Raw genomic sequence first — 25,244 nt, 5'->3', positions numbered from 1 at the left:
GTGCCGACATTGAGAAATGCCACCGCAATAGCGACCGTGCCAGCTCCGCAGTCGACTGACTCTTTGATGTCAACAGAGTCCAAGTTAAGGCCGTTACGAGAAAACGACAGCGCACAGGAGACTGTGAGGTAAACAAAAAAACACACTGGAAAAGTCGGCATGTCGCGATCACTTATTTTTTTGGACTTGAGTCCGAGTCGCTTGATTTTCAGGATCTAACGTAAGCCAGTCCAAGGTCCGAAACTGGGGTCGCAAATCCCTTTTTAAGCAAATAAAACATGCTGCACAAAATATGGTTGCAAAATATTTACGCTTACATGTTTTGTTTTGCAGAAATTGGAGTTTGCATGTTCTCCCTGTACCTGTGTGGGTTTTCTTCGGGTACTACGGCTTCCGCACACATCCCAAAGAAATGCACGGTAGGTTGAACACTCAAAATTGTCCTCAGGTATGAGTGTAGTCGGACGTTTGTATCATCGTGCGCTCCGATTGGCTGACAGTTGATTTATGTTGTGTACCGCATATTGCTCAATGTTGGCTGGGATATGCTCCAGCACCCCTGTGGAATGAAAATTAACTTTTTTTTTTTTTTTAATTGAAAAAATTGGACAACTTCCATTCTAAGGTTAATCTTGTTCGCAAGGACCATTGAGATGGAGGTAAGGTACTCATTTCTATGATTGCTCTTGGCCACTTTACATTATTAATAATTAATACCAGGCCTATTCATAGACTCTATTCCTGGGTTTGAGATATGGAACCAAATTGACGTTAGAATAAGCCTTCTGCCCAGATGAGCTCATTCCCGCCTTCAGTCATATTTAACATGATTTAGTTTCACAGTCCCTCCTTCCAATTGAAATCATTGTTTGAACTCTCATCAATGCACCAGAGCAGAAAACATTGACAAGTTTATGATCACTACTTTTTATTGTATTTGTATTGATTTCAGAGAAAAGGTCGAAAGGCCAAGCTCTAAATTCCAGTAGAACATCGCAGAGATTTATTGCGGTCACAGTCGTAATCCTCCGAATGATTTGTTGTCAAGCGATATACGCAAACAGTGGCGCAATCACACGCTGTCGTTTCCCAGCCTGCGCTCTCACCTTTGAAATAGATTTTCCGGCGTTGTGGCGTGGTAATATTTAGACCCATCAGCACTGCGGGAAAAGGACACGGCTGTTTTCAGGGTTTTATTTTTATTTTTTCAAGCAACACAATCATCTTGTAGCTGTCAATGTGCAATAAGTTTGGACACCCCTGGATTAGCAATATTATTGGACTCCAAATTAGCCTTATTTTATTGTATTTTTTTTGTAACCACAGTTTTCAGCAAACGCCGGTAAACTGAATTTGACGTCTTGCCATCAATAGCGGCCAATAAGTTCAACATTTTCTGGGGTTACAAAAAGACATCATTAAAATGAGGGTAAGCGCGACCTTTACTTTCTCGTTAGACGTTCCGGTGAGCTTCAGGTGTCAGCGGATAAATGACGCACGATACCTGACTGAACTGTAGGTGCTGCTCGTTAAGAACAAGACGAAAGTGCGGGTGTTCGCGCCGAATCAAGAGAAGGCAGAAACTTCCAGCAGCTAACGAGGCGGACGTCTCTCGCGTTCATTCATTGGTGATCCGTCCCGCTTATCCTTACAAGGTTGGCGGGAGTTGGGAGAGCCTATCCTAGTTAATTGGCATATGGTGTCCAACCCCTTTGACCCGGGAGGGCTGACCGCAAAATGTATTGGATGTCTGCTAGTTGTAAAGTACTTTGGGGAGTTTGAATTTAGTTTTCAGAGCCACATGAGTGAATGTCTATCAATGGCACTGAAAGAGTTCCCAAAAAATGACATTTAAATTTGGGCATTCATCAAAAGCCTCAATCAATCAATCAATCAATCAATCAAAAGCCTTTATTGTCATTATACAACAGCTGCGTATAACGAAATTAGTGGTGCTACTCCACAATTTATATTTATATAGTATTAAAAAATGCTTGACCGGACGTTTGGGAGCTGGTTTCAACAGCAGATATTTAGATATTAAACTCTCTCTCTCTCATGAATATAATTTTGAGAGCTGGTATCAACAGCAAACTCTCTGTCATGTTGTCAAACGTCCGGCGACCAAACGTCCGAGTACCTTAAAAATGCGTATCGATATGGAGTTGAACATTTTAGTATGATGAAAAACAGCAGTTTTTAGGTGATTTATAATCCATTATGGCTGATTTGTGTATAAATATGTTTTTCTTGCGCTATTGGAACCAAACAGGTTTTTTTTAAGTCACGTGACAACAAAATTGCTTTGATATTGCTAAAAACCTAATTCAGTTGTTCCATTTTTAAAAATCAAATTTGCAATGCGGACATGTTTCCCCGCCCCTGCTTGACAACAATAATGATAATCATTTGAAACCCCTTGGCCTCCTTCTAAAAGCCACACAGGATGCATTCAAGCGCTCTATTAATACGAAATGAGGGCCCGCTCGTAGAATACTCGGCCGCCGTGTTCCAGATTGATCGTTTTAATTAAACTGGCTTGGGGACAAACGGCCTGCATGAATCACTCATGAACCGACTTGTCGTTTCGCACCATGGGGCGTGTTGACAAACAAAAATATTCTTTAAAATAATTTAATAAGAGTTGGAGCATGTGCTGTAACGTACGAGTACTTTGAACCATTTTCCCGAATAATCTCAACTTTTCCGTGGTTGTAAAACTTCCATTTTGGAAGAAAAGACAGGAAAAGATGTGGATTGACCTTTGACCTATATCCATTTATGAAAAAAAAAGGCCAGCTGATGGTGTAGTGATTCATTTGTCTGATTTTGGTGTTGGCTCAGTGGCAAGAAGCTGTTGTTTTGGTATTCTGGTTTTTGCCTCAGCATGCCATCACCGATTTGTTAACTGTTTTTGTCGCTTCCTTGTGTCTGGCCAATCGGATCTCCCTTGACCTTTTGTGCTCACCAGCTGTATCTCGTCTAGTTACTCCTCGTTTGTGTAGTTTGACTCCTCGGCTCTGCTCGCTCGCCTTGCATCAACGTTTATGTCATGTTGATCCCTGCACTCCTTCCTGCTTGCTTCTCGTAAGTTCACGCTTGGCAAACCGTGTTTCATCTGCGTTTTGACACCTCGTTTCTGAGTCTTGTTCGCGTTTAGTACTTTGGCAAAATGAAATGTTTTTAGTTCCCACCTGCTTCCTACTCTGCTCCCGGGACGTGACGTTAATAGCCTGTTTTTGGTTGAGCAAACAAATCCTTTGTGTGTATGTGTGTTTTATGTCCGCGGGGCTGCCAGCTCGGCGACATGCCCCGGTGGTCTTTATGAGCCCCAAAGCGCCACTTTGAGACCTGACGACTGAATGCTCGTCGATTAAAAACCACGTCATTGGTCATTTTGCGCAGTGGGTCTTCTTTCTCTTCGCTGTTGTTGGTGATGTTTTCTTGGACAAAATGTCTTCAGGATTTGGTTTGGGATTATGATCGGACGCACTTTTTTTTTTAATGGACACTCACACTTTGTGGGTGAGAAATTAATTTAACATGCACAGATGGCCAAATATACCAGAAATAGTAATAGAAGAAGCCTGTTGTGTGTGATGTTTGTAAACAGGTGTGAATGCAAAAGTGTTGGTAAATGTGTTTATTTGGTGTGAGGAGAACATCATTGTTATGGTGATCCTTTGTGGCTTTTGTGATGTCTGCTTAGCCCTCAAATTTCCCTGAGGATGATTTGTTTAATCTGCAGCCCGGACAACAAGCTGTGTCTGGTGAACCACGGCATGCTGATTTCATTTGGAATTTTTTTATTAGAAGGCACACCTGACTTTAATTCGCACAGATCAAATTCGACAAGAAATCCGTATCTGCGTATAAGCTGTACTGTACTGGTCCATAAGCGGTAAGGTTATTTAACCCTAAAGATGACTGTTGTTAAAAAAAAAAAAAAATTCCGAGCTTTCACTCCTGTTGACATTGATAATCTCTTAAAACTCCCGTTTTAAAAGGGTTGTACATCCAATGAGTTTAAAAATGCTCTGAAAAAACAACAATGGTGGTTTGTCTCTTTGCCTTCCAACTGGGAGAAAAAAAAATTGGAATACATATTTTATTTTTTTATAACTCTGGTAAAGTCTTGAACCCAAAAAGTCTTAGGGGGCCAACTCGGTTGATTTTTTTTTTTTTTGACCCTCCCGCTGTGGAAAGCTGTTAATCGATACAATTGATTGTCAGACATGGCACATTGTGCTCGGAAGGTCTCTGAGAACACTTATTGTGAATTAGTATTGAGTAGCGACCCTCGGCAATCGACGTCTGAAAAGAAGAAAAGCTAAAGTTGATGTGCCGTCTGCTAGAACTAAAAAAAAAAAGTCACAGCAGCACGATATGAGCGTTGTGACTTGCTGAACAATAGCGCGCTAACGGGTTCTTTGCCGTTACAAAAGCCATGCGATTATTTTCTTCGTGCCATATAATGAGGTAATTGGCGCTTCCTGTTTCGAGCAGCTGTACTGTTATTAGGGCGGCCAATGGGGGTGCCGTGGCCGCCTGAGCTCGTGGCACACGCGTATCCGTGAACATTTCAGTATTGATACTTTTGAGAACCCTACTGAAGACATAGAGTTTACCGGCCTGTAAATATGCACATATAAGACGGACTGGACTATAAAATGCATGGTTCAAAGTAGCGGATTATAGTCTGACATGTACGATAATTAACAACCACACATCTGACTGTCAAAAAACAAAAACATAACTGAATAAATCACTCTGTAATCAACCAGTCAAACTGTTAAATAACATTTTCCCAAATAGCTTATTTTATAATTATAGTTTCAACTTTACAACGTAATGAACAAAACAATAATAATGACATACCTTTTAAATAAGTGTGACATTCATATTTGTTCTAGGAATTGTTTTGCAACCTCACAATAGCTTAACTATGGCATTCCTTTGACGGCAATAGATGTCTAATCCGTTTAATATCAATTTCCAATGTAGATATTTACTGGTGCCTTATGTCACGGCACCCCTCGCGCATCCCTGTCGTTTGCACGCTCCTGCGGCAACATTATAAGCCTATTCAAGAAACAAACGAACCCTTCTGATCAAACCCTTTTGATTGATAGCTCAGCCCGGCCATGTTGAGAATGGGGGGTGCACAGAAAGGGGGTGGGGGGCTTGGAGGTGTCGTTAGTGGGACGTTTCTCCCCCTCTGCTTGACTCTCTCCATCCTGTCACGGCGTGAGCTTCATCTTCCACCACCTCCTCCTCATCCTCGCTCCCCGCTCGTGCAGGCGTTAGCAAGGACGTCCTCCTCTTCTTCCTCCTCCGCCTCCTCTTCCTCCTCCTCCTCCTCCTCCTCCTCCTCCTCATCTTCTTCCTACTCTTCCTCTCCCTTCTTCTTTTTTTCCTGCTGCAGACGATGCGAGGGAGCAGCCGCTAGGACAACTTCTTCCTCTTTTCCCTCTGCGTGCGGATCGAAGGTAAATAATCGCCGTTCGATGCCAACGTCTGGCGGAGCTGTCCACCGGCGGCGGTGCTGAAAGCGCCTTCCAGACCGAGGACGTGCACGCTCGCGCCGGTGTTTTTTACGCGTGCACGAGCACGTTCGGCCACCGTGTGCCTTTCGCGAAAGGTGGAGAAGCCGACGCAGGGTGGGATGCAAAGTTTGACCTTCCCCTAACCTCTTCGCGTCCAGGTCACCTGTGCACGCGCACGCAAGTGGAGTCGCACCATTTCAAGCGGAAAACATTGTTCATTCTCATTTGCCGGGAAGTATAAAACCTCTGAGTGCAAGTAGTGTGAACGTTTTATAGTTATAATACAGCTTTATTTGTTGCTAAATTATATGGTTGTCCCTTTATTTGTTACTTTTATCTTTTTTTTTTAGGGGGGCTGATGATACCAATTCGGACACACAGATTTTAATGCTCGGTGACTGTATACTCACTTGGTTGTAAAGTAATTGCTGTCATGGGTTGGTCACAGTCTGCTTTGCTCATTGGCTACCATTGACATTGCTGGACGTTCAATAAATTTGAAGGCTGACAACCTCCCACTTCAAATGTATTGCACTTCTACGAGTCATAAACTCATAGAAATTCACAGGAGAAGATTTATTGGATGTTTATCATTATTTTGGAATGCCGTAACTATCGAAATATATGCGTAATTGGTAGCCATCTTGGGTAAGGCGACTACTTCGGGAAAAGTACATTTTGCGCATTATATACATATATATATGCGCAGTCGTTATGCTATTTTTTTAGTACTCCCCGATACCGATGATGTCATTTTAGTGCCGTCTCAGTAGAACATTATTTATCTTTCAGTGATGTGTGCACATGGTGTGCAAATTGTGTACTCACACTGCAGTGCTGTGTGGAAAGGGTGCTGGTTGGGCACTGATTGCATGTGTTGCGGCTCAGTCTGGGTTTTCCCTTTTTTAACTCCTTCACTGCAGACCTTGGTGTATGTATAATATTCGCACACAGTGTTCTGATAGTAAAAGAAAAGGCTGTATTTCAAACAATGCCAATCAAAGAATGAATCGTTAAAAGAGCAAGTTGTTATTCATCATTCATTCATTGATTGTTTTTTTTTTCCAATTATGAACTGATTACATTTTAATAGATTTAAACTGGTTGGCTGCAATAGGCTCTAGCAACCCCTGCGACCATTGTACAGAAAATGAATATTCATCATTATTTTCTTATTATTCCCTGTAATTGGAAATAAGTCCATTGTTTTTTACTGTGGCCAAGATGCACCAACCAATCCTTTTAAAATGGGATGTTGGCAGCAGATGAGGCAAAATAGATTGGACGCTTAACACGGACAACGGAAGCCAATGAGTTGAAAGAATTGTGGGTGTTGTGTGTTTTATGAGCGGGGGTCCGGGGGTTGTGTTCATCGTAGGTTGTGCCTTTTTCTTTGTAAATTGGGTGCTAGTGAGTTGTTTGATTGTGCGGTATGCAAATTATTTACAGCTTAAAAGTCTCATTTTGTGTTAAATGTGTGTCAAAGTTGTGTTTCAAATGCAAAACTCATTGCAGATAGGCCAGGGTGGGCAGAATGTGCGATGCTGTATGCAGGCTGTGTCAGGAAGCGTACTGGTTTGTTCTGGTCGTGTGCACATGTTGAATACAGATTGTGCTCAGAACGCGTGTCGGTGTGTGTTCAAATGGTGCGTCGTTGTCGCGTGAACCGTTGACCTCAGTTTTCTTCAATTGTGTCGCAGCATTGTGATCGTCACAAAGCAATCTCACGCATCTTTTTTTTCTTTCTCCAGGTCTCGGGATTTCTACTCATCGGTCACCTTTTGAATGTGACATCGTTTCTACTGGGCAGGGAATAACAAGCCATCAGCATGAATTTTGTGATGAAACAAGCGTTGGGAGGTAGGACTTTGTTTTTTTTTTTCTCTTTAATGAACCTTTTGGCCGATACGCAGCACGAGTCTGCAAATGTCAGTCTTTGCTATTTTCTGCGCTCTTGACAATCATGCATTTGCAATGACTTTATCCTGTTGAGGGTTTAAGATCAAGCCAAGTTGAGTTTAGCTCCTCTCTCCCACTTGAAATGAATTGCCGTAAGTGGCAGTGAATAAATGACTGTAATTCTGTCATTAGTTTCCTCCCTTTTAACCCCACAACTTAAATATGGACTTTAAAAGGCCACTCAGCTGTTTGAAATGTATCCGTATACGATATGGTATTACAAAATGTATCAATACTTTGTTTTTGCATGACCACAGCTCCCCAGAAATGTAGTTTTTCTTGGGATACATTTTATCTTGCACTACACTTGATGATAATGGAGGACATTTTTGCATTGTGAACTCATTGGCTAATTTAAATCTCCTGCACTAGGGCACCTACATAAATGGCGCTTATCCCGCAAAAATAGCAGCGTTTTATCAGGCAAGGATGTGTGAGAATTATTTGGTGGGTCCCCCCGGATGTAAGATACGTGCCTGGTGTATTTTATGTTGCTAAATGTAACAGGCTTAAAGGCAGAAGTTTGACACGCACGGAATAAATGAGGATAGACGTGTTGACTTTGGAGAATGGAAACGCCACCAAAAAGGCAATTTATTTATCCTATGAATAATAACAAGCAGGGAAAGCAGTCAATGTCAGGAAGGCTCTAATAAAGACGTCTCCTAATCAGCCATCTTCTTATTTTCCGACACGTAAGGCAATTGCTCCCCGGATGGCGCATTATCATACGGCAGACAAGTAGCGATCGTGTAGAAATATCACGTATGAATATGGATATGCCAAAGTGCCTTGGGTAGTGAGCGTTTCAGCGCGGAGCCTCCTCGGGGTTGACTGAGAGTCTTTTCCGTGGAAATGGGACACAATTAAAGGTAAGCCTTTTGGCAAAAGATGAATAGGATTATCTTCAACGCGTTTTTGTGCTTGTGTCGTAGTTTCGTAACTTTTTTTCCCTTCAAATATGCTTTAATGTTTAATAGCAGTGCGCGGATTCTGCTTTATAAAGCTCAATTATGTCACAGTGTAGAGATACAACAATTATCATTGCGTGGGGCAGGAAATCAATCTATGATATTTTACAATAAGTAGTGGTCATGTGGTTGTAAATGGGGTTGCATTAAGTCAATGTTAAAAGTTTTTGGCGGTGGGTGTATTGCATATTTTTCAGCCATGTATTGGAGTAGTTAGTTAACTTGAGATGATTTGTAAAAGCTATGTATTTCATAGATGACTTAAATGAGAATTTCGTGGTCTGAAATGGTCGAAATGGGAGTCTATCTTCTTAAGAAGCCCTTTCGCACTCTGTGGGTTTGTGTATCGAAAATTGGACGTCGACGCTGACATTTTTCCGAAAAGTTGACTCGTCTTTGCTCTAATGAACCACTTTGGATGGAGCATGGGGCGCATAATTAATTATTTGCACGGTCACACTCCATCTGCTCACATTCGGGCACGACACTTCAATTCTGGCCAAGGTCATCTCCGGCCTCCGAGAGTCCCCGCAAGGGCGATGCGGGGGGGTACGTCGGCTTGAGCGTTAGGAGTCCGTACGTGCACGTGAAGGGACAGCAGGTTGTTGTTGTTGTTGTTGTTGTTGTTGACGGCTGCAATGCTGCAACACCCTGCGCTGGAATAAAATGTCAGGATGTTTTTATTTTATTTTTACTCCTGTAGTGTTGATTTATGTAAAGATGCGTGGATCAAGGCTTGTAGTTTCTCATAAATGCAACATACTCACTTGACTATAAAGTAATTGATCCTTGGTCCCACCTCATAGTAGCGCAGCCACGGCATTTGCTAGCAGGTATCATGATAACGCAGATGTTAATGAAGGCGGGTCCGGTAAACCACGATGTCTCCATAAAACACGACCGTGGATCGGACCAGTATTTGGCTTAGGTGGCAGACCCCCTCTTAGACTGGCACTTGTAGCGCCTGGGGCCGAAGCGGTAGCTGGTTGTGAGAAAAGCAGCCAAATGACAAATTGATTCAATCTGCAAGTCAGGAAGAGTGATGTGCGCATAGGGTGGAGTGCGCGTGTTAGTTTGCGCCCGTGAGAGGGCCTCACGGCTCCCGTGACGTCCGCGCCGGGGAGGATTTATCACCTGTGACATCAAAAGTGCTGGTAAAAAGCCGCCTGCATCTGTAAAGCCCGTAACCCCGCCTCTCCCTCGCTCGCCGTCCTCTGGCCAGGAGGAAGATGAAACGGGACAAATTGCTCCTTTTAGAAGCTCTTAACGCAGGATCTTTTGTCTCTTCTGACTTCCTTTTCCATTCGCCTTTTATTCATCACATGCTCCATCGTCCATCCATCCATCCATCTCGCCGCTTTTGCCCTACCCTGCATCTCTCAAGGCCTGCAGCCTCCCACGGCCGCCATTACTGTACAAATGTGAAGGGCGAGTCGAGGAAACTTCAATCAGGCAGGCACTCGGGAAAATGATGTGTGTCCGAGCATGTAAGGAAAAGGGAGAGTACATCAAAATAGACAGTTGCAGAGTTGCCAAATACTATGACTATTCCGTAGTTTACTACGCCGGTCTTTACAAAACGACGAAAAAATCAAGCAATGTTTTTTTATTCAGCAATTTACATGAAGAAAAATGAAATATTTTAAGTTTTCATTCGAGGCTGGCTGTTTTTAACTTGACTTGATGATTCATTTGGAAACACAATGCATCGTGTTTTAAATTAGTTTGGCATTTTACATTTGTCAAAATGTTCCACTATTTTGAAAGTACTGTGTTCACTTCCTTTTCAACGACATCGGTTATTTCTAGCAGAGTAGACGTGTTAGCTCAAATCAAAACGTGAATAAGAGTTGATTACTCATGATTTTATATATATATATATATATATATATATATATATATATATATATATATATATATATATATATATACATATATATATATATACATACGTATATATATACATATGTATATATATGTATATATACATATATATATATATACACATATATATAAATATATAAAATGAGATCATGTATGGCACTTTATTTGTGCCACTAGGAAAAATGGTCGCAAAATCTGAAAATTCTCTTTACCCACGACAAAATATGATTGACAGCACACACAGTGAACGCCAGCTGTTTTGGATTCTCATTAAAGTCGCCGTATGGTTTTTCATGTCATTAAATCTAAATATATGACAGTGTATAGAAGCTAAAAAACACCAAGTAGTAATCCAGCAGTTTGGTTGTTTGGCCCTTTGTTCCAAAAATACTATTATTTACCTTTCTTCTTCTTTTCCCCTTTATTATGAAGGGCTGGAATTGCTGAATAGCATTTCCACTTGTTGTTTTTAATGGTATTGTTGCACGCCGGACCCGAAATGACATTTAAGACACCTACTCGGCTGTTCTTTCTGGTGATTTGCCAGTCTTGAAAACTTTGTTTCATAGAACTTTGGCAGCCAACGGTTTCCCCAAAAAAGCACACAAACGCACTCGCGGCGCGGTCATCAACAGCAGTGGCGTGCTGTGAGATGCGGGCGGACCTCAGCGGCAACAGCCTGCTCAAACAAGTAAACATTGACTCACAGATTTTCTTGGAGTTTTCCCGCATGTCTTTTGTTGTGCAGTCAGCCGCTGTTTGCTATCAACACGCCATTTGGTCATTTAATGTACATCGTCGTTTGTCAAAGACAATTAAATTCTCCCTATTAATTTTGGGGCATTTTCAGTCACTTGTTGCCATTGACAGCGCTTAATGTTTAATCCATTAAAATACATTTAAATTGTTTTTTCAACTAGAAGATGCAATTTCTGGGGAAATTCTCCCTATAAATTTTGGGGCATTTTCAGTCACTTGTTGCCATTGACAGCGCTTAATGTTTAATCCATTAAAATACATTGGACTTCTAGCGCCATATATTAAAAGAATATTCAGTATTCTTTTAGCGATATTTGTATTCTGTAGGTTTGCGTAGTTTTCACTTTTATTGGATGTACTTTTTGTGGCTGTTGTAGCTTTTTCAATTTTACACAGTTGGAGAATTTGTTAAGCAGTTTTTAAATCAATCCTTACAGGCAAAATGGATCGGATGTTTACCGAAGTTTGATCGAATACATTTTTTTTTAAACCCGAATCCACACAAGCAAAAAGTGGCATCAGTCAAAAACTACATTCATCCGAGCATAGTCAGTTGAGTCAACAAGAATGGTTTCTTCTTGTGTTCATCGCAACGTGAGATTTGCGTGCAGGGTGGCGAGCGAAGCACCCCGAGTCTTATTTATCCCCTTTGGCACGTGCTCTCACGCTCCCAAACAATTTTCCGCCGTCTCGCTCGAGCGGCGCCCGGGAAGGCGCCCGTACCTTCGGCGTCGAGATAACATGACACGGGCTTCAAATAACACACGCTTTCTGCCGCCTTTCATCGAGCGAGACTTTGGCCGACAAATTCAAATGAGATTTTTCACACTTTGCCAGCTCGCGAGAATCACGTTTGCGCCCGCCAGCACGGGGGGCGCTCCCGCTTTTAATCCACTTCAGAGGAAGGGAGGCCATCTAATCCTGCCCAATTGATACATTCTAATGATATCGGACGCCCACCGCGCCACCTGACGCCAAAAAGCAAAGCGCTATCCTTTTCGCGTTTGGCCGCTGAGGTGGAAATACGAACTCTGGGGGAGGAATTAGGAGCCTTCCAATAGATTAATTGCAATTTAATTAAGGTTACATCGTCACTTAGTCGCTTTGGAACTTGTCCCCGGTTCCTACTTGTCTCCTAACGCGTCCAAAATTTCCTGGACTTTTCCGGGACTGGTAGGATGGTGTCAAATTGTGAAGAATTGGGCTTTAAAAAAAGACCATGTATAGTAAGTTTTTTTTTTTTTAATGACTATGTATAGTAAGGCTTTTTTTTTAAATGACCATGTATAGTAAGGTTTTTTTTAAAAAATGACTATGTATAGTAAGGCTTTTTTTTTTTTTTAAATGAACTTGTATAGTAAGGCTTTTTTTTAAATGACCATGTATAGTAAGGCTTTTTTTAAATGACCATGTATAGTAAGGCTTTAAAAAAAGACCATGTATAGTAAGGCTTTAAAAAAAATGACCATGTATAGTAAGGCTTTAAAAAAAATGACCATGTATAGTAAGGCTTTAAAAAAAATGACCATGTATAGTAAGACTTAAAAAAAATGACCATGTATAGTAAGGCTTTTTTTTAAATGACCATGTATAATAAGGCTTTTTTTTAAATGACCATGTATAGCAGGGGTCGGGAACCTTTTTGATGGAAAGAGCCATAGTCAATTCATATTTTTTAAATGTTAATCCTTGAGAGCCATGCTCCGAATTTAAAAGTCAACATACATGAAAATGTGTGCCTTTTTTAGTAATTTCACCACTTTTAAAGTACAAAAAGTCTTTGAATTCTTTTGACAACATTGTTACCTCGTTGCTAATCAATGAGTATCAATGAGAAAATCCATGCAAAAGAGTGTAATGAAAAAAAATTATTATAAGGTGCTGGGGTAGTGTCAATGTCATAATACCAACGTAACGCTCATATTCCTTCGCTTTCTCACCAGCAGTTTCCATAGTTTACCTCACAGATTAGTGGAGAGCCATATGCACCCATCAAAAGAGCCATATGTGGTTCCCGAGCCATAGGTTCCCTACCCCTGATGTATAGTAAGGCTTTTTTTTTTAAATGACCATGTATAGTAAGGCTTTTTTTTAAATGGCCATGTATAGTAAGTGGGGTGAACTTTGATTTGACCTTTAAACTTTTTATGATAAATCGTTATGGCACTATCGCATGTTGCTGATATGTAATGGAGACTTTATGATACCATCATGATTGACATCATGTCGTGTTAGATGATGCAAATCCATTGGGATTCACTCACTGTGATTGGTTGGAGTCAGCCAGTTGGCTGGTTATCGCGAATAACATTGTGCCGAATAGAAACATAAAAGAATCCGCCTTCACAATGTCCTTAGCGCGTGTATTCTTTCAATTCCTCATGAGATAATTTGCTGTGCTGACAATCTAAGTAAAAGCACTCTGCTTGAGTTTTTTTTTTTAAATCTCCCCTCCAGCATAAAGTGAAAAAAATATGACTTCCCTTTACACATATACAAGCACAAAACGGATTCGATTTTCGCACAACAACAGCCGGCATCCTTCCGAGCGTCTTCACACGCCCACCTTATCACGTCAGTGAGCGGCACTGTTGCGGGGGTGCTAGAGCCTGTCTCAGCCAACTTTGGTAAGAAAGAAGGGGACATTCTGATTTGTTTGCCAACCAATCGTAGGACGCAACAAAACAACCATTCACACTATATAGCATAAAATTAGCCTAGCATGCATGTTTTGGGAACGTGGGAGGAAAGTAGAGTACCCAGAGAAAACCCAATGACAAGATCCATTTAATGTTTTTGTCATTGGATTTATTTTTTATTCAACTGTAGATGTTAAAATCCAATTTGGAACAGTGAGACCTTGTCAAAATATGTGAACTATTTGGGAAAATGTACGGGTAGAAAAATAGAAATCTCATTTGTGGGGAGCTTTCCTTTGCGAGAAAAAAAGCCACCACAATAAATGCAACCACTGTTGGAGGTCATGGTTTCATTTCCTTGAAAATAAGGGAGCTCAATACCTGAACGTCAATCAAAGGAGTATTTGGGCGAGAGACGAACACACCGGTGACAAATAAAGCGCGGCGGTGGTGGTGACGACGGCTGCACAGATTGACAGACGCTCATTGGTCTCGGCACAGACGGAGCTCCCCGCCACCTCTGCGGCGCCGCTGCCGAGATGAGTCATTGTGTTTGCGCCGAATATTTGCACCTGCATTATCTGCCCGCGTCCAGAGATTTAGTGGGGATCATTTAAAAAAAAAAAAAAAAAGAACCCGTGGCCCAGAACTCAACATGTTTGCCTCCACTTTGGTTTTGACTCTGAAAAGGACATTTGTAATCATTCATTTGGATGTCATGGACTGTAAACTCCTACGTTTCCTTAGTTAGATTTCGTTGTTCAGTTGATGGCAATTTCTGTATTTTTTGAGGGGGACTACTAGTCGCACCAGTCAACAAATGTGTAATGAAGAGGAAAACGAGTTACATTGTAGACCAAGGGTGTCAGACTTGGGTTGGTTTGCGCGCCGCTTTAACGTCAACATGTGGGCCGGACCATTTTAGATATAATATTTAGATTCTTTTTAATAAATGGATTAAATGAACTGGATTAAAGGACCTGAATATTCAGTTTTTTATAGATCTAAAACAATGTTTATTTTAGCTTTTTTTATATATTTTTAGATTTTACAAAATGATTTTTGAACTAAGAACACAGAAAAAATGGATTAAAAATGTTCAATTATTGATTTAAAAGGGGGGAAATCAGGAAATTTAATATACATCTATACTCTTCATTTTAATTTGATTCTAAAACAGAAAGTCGGCACTCATGATTTACCTTCTCGGGCCACGCAAAATGATGTGGCGGGCCAGATTTGGCCCCCGGACCGCCACTTTGACACGTGTTGTAGACCCTAACCTTAAACCACATTTTTTAGGGGAATTTTAGTCTATCGGAGACCAAGAACAAACATTTTGCACGATAGTAATAACGACTAGAAGAAGCAATTGCATGTTGATGCTTTGCTCTTTCGTGGGTTGCTTCCTCATAATTTTGAGGCATTTTCGAGATGGAAGCACTGTTCCCCAAAATAACCGGCGGTGACGTGGCCAGCGTCCCTCGGCTTGGCAACACGTCCAGAACCGGATGTCTTTTCCCTGGCGAGGGCTCAAAGCCGGCAGCCGAGCCCAACCGCGTGTTCCGTAGCTCCAGCCAAAATGCGTTCCCGACCATTCCTCGTGTCTCCCTCTCCGTCGCTGAGAAACAAACGATCCCGACCGTCTCCTCCCTCGCCCGTGGTATCTTGTTTGTGGCTCTTGAGAGGGTTGATGGCCCCCGGCGCTTTCATCTCGGCCATCGCTCAAGCCGAAGCCGAGCCGTCGTGATCCCGGTTTTATCACCGGCCCGGCCCAAAGTCGTCCTTCCAAAGAGATGCTCTCTGGACTGTGACTGATAACGCAAACATTTACCACGCCGCTGACGTGACGTGGAGCCTCCACCAAGATATTCATCACTTGCATACGGAGAGATATTCATCTCGCATGAAGCAGCGTGCAACCGCACTGCGTCATTCTTGGAGCTTTAGTGGCGATACCCCAGTCAAAGAAATTTCAAACTGACGCCATGCCTTGGATCGTGGGTGTCCCAATGCGACCCTCTGCAAATATCATGGAATATGGCAACTTGCAAGAAGCTTTCACGTAGGCGAAACTCTAGCTTAACACTAAAAAAAAGTATGTCTTTCTCAAAACAGTGTATCTGGATGAGCTTGGTGGTCCGGATCTGACATAAGGTTGAAATCAATGTATTTTGTTTTGCGAAAAAGAAATCATCCAAGACAGATTGACTGCAATAATAATAAAACATGGCTTATTTTACGGTTTAGAAATAGCTCGTTTTTCATAGTCGATTATAATTTTTTTTTTTTCCGACCCATGTATTGCCATACGCCGAATCATTCGCTATCGTGAGCCTTGGATCGTAAATCATATCACTCAGGTTTTCTATCCCTAATACGCACATTGATTAAAATGTTTTTCTATCCATTTTCCTTCCTTGCGTTATGAAGTGCCCTCTATTGACCGTCTTAGTTATGGATTGGGCCTGGGAAAGTCATTTCAATGTTTTTAATTTGAATCTTTATTTCCTTCCTGATGAAGCGTGTGGTGGTTCCCCGGTGGCCGGCAGTAATCTAGCAATTCACTTTTGCAATTAGAAGTTGATCAAACAGAATGTTGGATACCAAATGAAGCCTGGGATTCGTCACCTGTGAAGCCAAACTTTCTTCCTTCCTCTTTCTCGCTGGCTTTAATGCGCCCGGCCTCATTGCGAATTCCCTCTGATGTGCTGATGAGATGTTGCTGCCATTGTTGAGGTGTTTGCACAAGTGAGAAGGATGCTTTATTTTTAATCCTCTCGCTAGCGCGTGGCGAATTTGCCACAGACGCATTTAGCCGTGCCACCCGCGCAAAATCCAGGCCTTTGCCATTGGCTTCACTCAACTAATTAGAGCACCATTGTGTCGACTGGCAACCTTTATCCTGCGTCGGAGTCGCTCGGCCTGGCACCTAGCGAAGGACGCTGCGTCCTCTGAGCTGGACCTTGGCAGTTGAGCTTCTGCTTAGCATTGTCACTCTTTGTTCCGGTGTGCGATTACGGTAAGCACAAAGTGTCCGTTATATGATATGGACTAGAAAGCCAACATTCGCTCCCCTGCAAAGCCCTTTGTTTGCCTACTTGGAAGCCAGATTGAAAAGATGGTCTTCGGCCCACACAGACCAATAAAAACCAAGCCACGTTACAATCTCCCTTTAAAATGAGATTTTTACAATTGTGTGTATATTATCACAGATAAGCAGACATCGCATGTTGGATTCGTTTTTAGTGAGGGTTGGACAGCAAGGCTGCCCTTTGTCACCGATTCTGTCACTAATTTCTATGGACCGAATATCTAGGATATCCAGTTTAGTGGTCTCTGTATTTGCATCTTTGGATTTTGTAGATGTCGATTAACTGGCTTTATCTAGCCATGGTCTTCAACTCTCGCTGGAGATTGTGATGCAATCTGGATTGTAATCGGTACTTCCCAATCTGAGATGGTGGTCCTCAGGTGGAATGCCAAGGGATGAAGGTTTTGTTTATGATTGCTGGTGGAACATCTGCACTGGTGCAGACTTTGGATCGGTTAATCCTGGTAAAGAAGGAGTTGAGTCAAAAGCATGAGCTGTGGACTGTGGCCAAAGTAAAATCTTCCGCAACGAGACAGATGAAGTGGCTCGGGCATCTGATTTGGTTGCTTCCAACTGAAGTGTTCCTTAGGCTGTGAGGCTTACCCATGACACACTGGAGAGACTCTTCCAGCTGTCCTGGGAATGCCCTGGGATCCTCCCTGAAAAGCTGGATGAAGTGGCTCAAGGGGAGCGAAGTCTGGGTTACCCTGTTCAAGTAGCTGCCCTCGCCACCCGAGCTCAGATCAGTAGGAAAAATGGATGGATTTTATTCATTCTGATCCAGGGATGATAAAAGGCCACATTTAAGTTGCTTAGCAGGAATAGCTGTTTGAAAATGTTGCTGTCGTGGAGATTGCATGCTGCTTTTTGCCTTTTAATCAGACTTGTTTTGTTTCTCGGCACTACCATTGTGCCTGATTGCAGTGCACACATTAAAGCGGATTTTGTGAATAAGTAGCTACGAAGAGGAACAAACAAACACTGTTTTTTTTTTCCTTATTATTTGGCCTTCCTACTGATGTTTTGGTCACTCGGCTTTACAAATACAACTCTTAGAAAGCACAACACAAGCGAGAAAAAAAGCCCAGACTGGAGCCGGGAACGGACAGAACATTTGAGCCTTTGAACGCTTGGAATTGGCCTCGGGGCTGAGTGACTCATTTCCCCAGAGCCGTCACCTGAACTCGGACGCTTACCGGCGGGGGAGACAGACGGGCAAGCTCCGGCCCAGAATAATAAATGCCCTGCTAAAATGAAAATGAGAAGCGCTCAGCGGGTAAAACAAGCCTGTGTTTCCTCCTGAGAGCCAAGCAGAACTTTGATTAGCGGCAGAAGCCAGCTTCAAGGGAGTGACTACCATGGCAACCAAGATTTAGGCCGCGGAAACTATCAAACTGTGTCACACTACACAGTGAACATCTGTTGAAACCGGCCGCGTGTTGACAGAAATGTCGCTTGGCATTGAAATGACTTTTCTTGGTCAACAAAAACAAATAAATGTAGATATTTATCACCAGTGGCTGCAGTTGGATTTTTAAGTAACCAAAGCATCACAGGGGTGTCATTTTTCACAAGACAGATGGTCGCCGATAGCCTCATTGGTCCCCGGACCCTCCCGCTTTGACCACCTCCCTCTGACACATGGCTCAACCGTGCGCAGCCTCCAAAAAAACAGATCGGTTCGACGCTGAGTATCGCGCGAGGGCCGTTTCGGCATGATTTGGCGGAAAGCCGCACTCTATGGTGCCTTCGGGACACTCGACAGATGACGAGCAGTGGGACGTGCAGAGGATTTAGAAGCGGGAAGAATAGCTCGATCAGGCCTTGTTGACGTCTTAGCCTCGGACCACAAGACGGTTAGAATGACTGACCTGGGACCTTGGCGTACAGGGTCCCCCCGCCAGGCTTAAATTGGGCCAATGGGAAGCCATTAATGGCCGTTAGCGACATGAAGCTGAACGGCAAATGGATTGGACGTTTAGCCCTTTAATCATGAGTTCGAAGTAAGCTTCTAATTATAATCGTGACCAAACGTTTCGTCAAAAGACGTTTGGTCGACCGGACGTTTGGTCAACCGGACGTTTGGTCGAACGGACGTTTGGTCGCCCGGTTTACTGTTGATATTTTGATATTAGATATTTAGATATTAATCTCTCTCTCTCTCTCTCTCTCTTATTATTATAATTTTGAGAGGTGGTTTCAACAGTAACAACCCGGTGACCAAACGTCCGTTCGACCAAACGTCCGTTCGACCAAACGTCCGTTCGACCAAACGTCCGGTCGACCAAACGTCCGAGTACCATTTATAATAATCGGTAATAATAGGGGGAAAAATATAGTCTTATGTGCCCCCAAATACTTTGCCCACATTGGTCATAGCAAAAAACTCCCCGATTTCATAGTGCCTTTTACCACTAATCGATGCAAGCGATTGCGTATGCACAAAATTGGAACATTAAATAAATATGTATAGGGAATGTTAATAATAATGCGCTCGATTTTGACCGCTATCGGCAAGAGATAGTAGCCCAACTCGTCAAAAAGCCGTCAATAGCAGCCAATGAGTTAACAGAGTAGACGCTATTCTTGGTCGGCGTTGAACCGACAAGACGTGTGCTTTCTAACACTGTGCGTTCTCGCCTACCTCCGGCTGCTCGCTCACGTTGCCCACGACGGCGTTCAGGGGCCCGCCGATGCGTTCACGCCGACGCAGCTCTCCCCACGTGCGAGATGCCCTGACATAACGCTCGTGACTGGTCTGAAAATGAGGCGTTGCGACGGGCCTGGGCACGTCATCCTCGAGGCGGCTTTTTCGCAGGTGTTTCCTAAATGATTAGCTGGAACAAGTCCAAACAAAGAAAAAAAATGCTCAAAAGCTGGCGTTCTTGTTCGCTTCTTTTTTTTGGGCGGCCCTATTGACTCTTGCGAGAAAATGACTAATCAACACTTGAACAGCAGAACTATTACCATGACATTGTCGCTGAATTTTAATGAGTTTCGTCAGCTCCGTCACACTTTTTGACAAAGTGGCAACTCCAAATTGTGCCAAGATGGTTCCATGCTTATTCTCTGTATTATTTTTTTTTTTTTAAGAGAGCGTATCACATATTTTTCAGGCATATAGTACTAATATTCTCTCAGTTTACCTTGAGTTTATTTGTGGAAGAATACACATAATATACAACCTACCTGGGGGAGTTCTTTGCAGAGCTCTAAACTTTAATCACTCCTTTCAGGTGAAACATAGACATTGACACAGGTACACCCTTGAGGTTGTGAAAATATATATACATATACATACACACATCTATATATGTGTGTATGTATACATGTATGTGTATATATGTATATATGTGTATATATATTTATACATACATATATACACATACATATACACATATATACACAGGCACATATACACATATATACATACACACATGTGTGTATATATATGTATATATATACATATGCACATATGCCCATATACCCGTGCACATATACACATATACATACACATACACATATACACATATACACATATACACTTGCACATATACACATACAGATGCATATATACACATGCACATATACACATATATACATACACACATCTATTATATGTGTGTATGTATGTGTATATATATATATATATGTATATATATTTATACATATATATATTTATACATGTATACATATGCACATATGCACATATACACATACATATGCATATATACACGCACATACAGGTGCACATATACACAAATTCATACACATATACACATATATACATATACACATATACACATACATATACAGATATACACATGCACATATACATACATATACACATATATACATATATATATACATATACACATATACACATATACACATATACACATATACACATATACACATATACACATATACACATATACACATATATACATATACACAAATATACATATACACATATACACATATACACATATATATATATATATATACATATATACACATATATACATATACACATACTATATACACATATATACATATACACATACTATATACATATATCCCTGCATATATACACATATACACACATATATATTTTTTTATATATACACAGCTGCCATACGTCCAAAATTTTGTGACCCTTTTCCCTAGAGCATTACCAGAGACGTGTACAAAAGTTTTATCCATGTAAATTGCTGGAAAAAAAACATTGCTTGTTTTGACGTAATATATGCCGGAAGATTCGTAGAATTTGTCAGCTCTCTGTATATCTTATCATTTATAACCCGGAAGTGACCCACCGGAGAGAGCATGAACCAATTCCTTTTTCTCACAGTTTGAATAGCGCCTGATAACATGAATCCAATGCAACGGAACCAGCGATTTACGGCTCTTCGGGATTTAAGAGCGCTGTCTCGCGACTTGACATCCATTTAAGTCAGCTGTGTTAAATGGCCGTCTTTTCAGCTCCTTCGCCGCCTTTGTGTTGAGATAAGACGCCTCTCCTCGTTTTGTTTGTCCGGACCGACAAAAAAGTGCCACTGATGCCCATGGTGGACGTGATAACCGAGCGGGCCGCCCTCGTTGCGGATAAGAATAAGCTCTTTTGTCATTGTTACTCTACCTGAGTGTTGAAAATAGAAATTCTTTCCACTCATAGTCTATCTGTACTGTGTACTGCACAGTTGTAGTCCATAAATGACAGACGCAGTGATCGAATTGATGGGACAATATGAGTGCCACACGGTTATTCGGGATAAGGATGATCCGGTTATTCGCGCAATGGGACAATTGCTCGAAAAAATCTGTTCGAAAGCGAAAGATGCCATTTCAGGAATGCTTTGCTCTCACTTTCTTTAGAATCGTGATCCTTTGTCATTAATTTAGGGGAATTTTTGAGTGCAATCTTGTTTGAATGGGAAAGGCAAATGAATGTGATTTAGCTTTTCATAGAACAAGTGACTTTTTGTTTGTTTAATCAGGAATTGCCTTTTAAGACCCGTAACCCTTTATAAGGAAAAACTTTTTTTCGGTCTTTAAAAAGGATTTGTTTGTTGCAATAATAGTGTTTCTGTAATTATTTGGTCTATTTGGCTGAAGTGCAAAAAAAACAAAACCGCTTAGTATTCCATTTAGCTTTTTTCTCTTAAATACTAGTTGTATCATGCATTGATTTCCTGACTCGTGTAATTATTATTTCCATACGGTGATATAATCGTTATCGGGGCCTGTTTTAAATCTCAAATTGGATTGCATGGGGAGTCAACTGGAGCTTATAGTTATTCTCAAAGCCTTTCCTTCTTGGAACGTCGTCCTCGCTAATAACAAACGTTAGTTTTCGCAGGAGTAATTCCTCCCTTTAATGTGCTTGTACATCGAGGCTAATGTTTTATGTACATTTCCATTAACATGGCTCCTGCGAGGACCTGGCTTCCCATCATTAAAGAGTTAGCGCGGGCAGCAGAGTCTAATAATACCTGGCGGCATTCTGGCTGACCTCGCCTTGACAGCCTTTCTTAATAGTCGCCCGGCGTCTCCTCGGATGTGCGCGCTCGCCAGGTTGGCTGGATTGAAAAGCGCCGGTCTAATAACACGGCGAGGTCGCGTCGGGACAAACTTTGCCCGTGTAAAGAAAGAAACACTTTTTTCAGTATGATCACAGTTGTCTAGATTACATATTTATAAGGAGCTATGTTTGCATGAGTCATAATGATCTAATTATTGCAAAAGGATCTGCAGTTTTTGGGCGAGGTTAGGGTGTCAAAAAGTGTGTTCAAGTGGAGAAAATTTCAGGTCAGAAGGTCCACTCCGGGGGGCCACGGATAATCTTCGCACCCGAGCCCCGATCACATTTGTTCCGCCACTGGTGTCCGCCATGTTTATACTATCTGGACTTGACATCAAATCATGAAATGAATAGTCTGAAAGGAGATAAGGTCAAAGTTTAGCGCAAAAGGCCAGACAAAGAATGGTGATTAAGGGCAAGTGATGCGCGCGATGAAGAAAAACAAGTCAAGAATCAACAGTGCCGTTGCATTTTTTTTTTACAATGCGAAAGAAAGCGGTCGATCTCCCGATTTTATTACGTGCTGTTACATCATTCTAATGGAGGCCGGAGAAAAGAGTTATTCTTCCTAATAACTGTCACGCCGCTTGCAAGTTGAAATAAATCACGGCTGAGCGTGCAGAAGCGACACGGCGACGCTCTCAGGCTTCTTTCATCGCCATTTTTTATTACAAGGACGCCAGCGTGTAAATATTTGCCTCCCTTCTACGGCGTCGTTCACATCGCTTTCATAATTCACAACATTAGGTACGCCCACAAACGGGGAGACATTTGGTGGTTACCGTAGCAACGCGAGAGGGTCAAATGATTAAAAAGCACCACTCGGTATTGTACACTTCACTTGTACTCTGTTAAAAACTAGTATTGTGAATTAAGCAGTATTAGAACAGTTCCTCGGGTAAATCGGATGACTTTTTTTCACTGTGACTCAATGTACGTTGATTTATAATTTTTCAATATGACGACACATTTAAAATAAGTGTGCTGATTGCTACTTTTCCAATACGTTATTATACGGAATGTTATTAGTGGCAATTAATCTCATAATTCGGTATAATAACTGTTTAACCCGTTTGAATTGGCTGGGCTAAAACATGAAATGCATTGTATTGAAAACTAACATTTTTAATTTTATTTTGTACTTCCGTTGCAGTACAGTGGTACCTCGACATACGAGTGCCCCGACATACGAGCAATTTGAGATACGATTAAAATTTCGAGCAAATATTTATCTGGAGATACGAGACAAAACTCTCTCTGCCCCCCCTCCCCTCCGCGAAATCCGTCTAATTTTAGTACTATTAAACACATTATAGTACGATTAAATCACTAGTTATTTGTTACTTTGTTAATAGATGGCGAATTAGAACAAATAAAAATGTTGTTCCAATCCAATATCCTGTTTTGGGTGTTTTTTTCAGAGGGTTGGAACGAATTAATTTGTTTTTAGTTCATTTCTATGGGATACGTTCATTTGAGTTACGAGAAAATCGACATACGAGCCCGAATTAAGCTCGTATCTCGAAGTACCACTGTATTTAAAACTTATAATGGATCGGACATCTTCTAGTGAAAAAAGGACGATTGGACACCACAGATTTTGATTTTCTAACATCATCTGTGGAAGGGCGACCGATAGTTGGAAAGTAGATCTCAAAAGTAAACATTGCGCATTATTTTTTTACCACAACCCGATATGGATGATGTCATTTTACCGCAGTATCGGTACCGATGCAACGCATGTGAGTACCCTAGTGGAAACCCTCCAAATGTAATCACGGCCACACATGTTTGCATTCCGCCGCCAGCCTCCGGTTTGATTAACGTGTCGCCGGTTATCGTTGAAATCACACGGAGCCCACGCGATGGATTGGCGACCCCGAGAGAGGGGACTGGAAGGCGGGGATGGAGCCCGGGCGATTACGCGTGACTTTTCGCCACGCATCCCTTCGGGCTCGTTTGTCGGCCGACCCTCTCCAGAGAAGGATTGAACGGAAGCCGCTGGCATTAGCATAGAAAGGCCACCGAGGAAATTGGAGTCAAAGGCATAACTGCGTGGGGAGAAAAATGGACGGCGGCGCTTGTCTTTGGGTGTTAGGAATCCATTTTGGCTTCTTTTTCAGACTCAAGTGGATTCTTTTGTGCTATTGTTGCGTTGTTACTTGTGGAACAGAAACTTTCTTCAACTACAGTGGTACCTCGACATACGCAATCCATTCCGAGACTGAAATAGTATGTCGAGCTTTTCGTAACTCGAGCAAACGTTTCCCATTGAAATGAATTGAAAACAAATTAGTTCGTTCCAACCCTCAGAAAAAACACCAAAAACAGGATATTGGATTGGAAAAAATGTTTTATTTCTTCTAATTCACCATATATTGACAAAGGAATAAATAACTAGTGGTTTAATAGTAATAAAATGTGTTTAATAGATGTAAAATTAGACGCATTTCGCGGAGGGGAGAGACAACGACACACACGGAGGCGGGGACTTTATCCACGGCAACGCACTCGTAACTGAACAAACAAATTTAAATTAACTTGGATTAATATATACAGACACACTCAAACATACGTTTAATGTAACATTACACAAAACTGAATTCTAGTTTTGTCTTAATCTTTTGTTACCTTCGTTTTCCGGGTTAGCGGTTTGCCACGCCTCCACCCTCACGTTCGCTATCGATGGGCTGTTTGTTGTTGTATTTCCTTCAAAATATACCGAAAATGATGCACACAAATGTCCCCACAATAGGATAACGCACGACCACTTGCCAACGAGAAATAGGCTTAAATGAACGATCAGGA

At 41.8% G+C, this 25,244-nt stretch overlaps 1 protein-coding gene across 4 annotated transcripts in view; it reads left to right on the top strand.

Annotated features, from left to right (window-relative positions):
• The first annotated feature begins 2,922 nt into the window (after window positions 1–2,922).
• Window positions 2,923–25,244, top strand: part of LOC144082903 (complexin-2-like) — a 68,829-nt gene continuing 46,507 nt past the window's right edge. The window contains exons 1-2 of one of the 4 annotated variants that reach the window (XM_077610384.1): window positions 2,923–3,087; window positions 7,298–7,406. In XM_077610384.1, the coding sequence (XP_077466510.1) occupies window positions 7,376–7,406 (31 nt within the window). In that variant the 5' untranslated portion in view covers window positions 2,923–3,087; window positions 7,298–7,375. Of the gene's footprint in view, window positions 3,088–5,240; window positions 5,490–7,297; window positions 7,407–25,244 lie in introns of those variants that run through there. The other 3 variants (XM_077610383.1, XM_077610385.1, XM_077610386.1) reach the window with 3 other exon arrangements.

The sequence above is a fragment of the Stigmatopora argus genome, chromosome 9, assembly GCF_051989625.1.
Source record: "Stigmatopora argus isolate UIUO_Sarg chromosome 9, RoL_Sarg_1.0, whole genome shotgun sequence".
Classification (NCBI taxonomy): Eukaryota; Metazoa; Chordata; class Actinopteri; order Syngnathiformes; family Syngnathidae; genus Stigmatopora; species Stigmatopora argus.
Note: the sequence above shows the minus strand (reverse complement) of the source record. Positions and strands in the feature narration are given on the sequence as shown.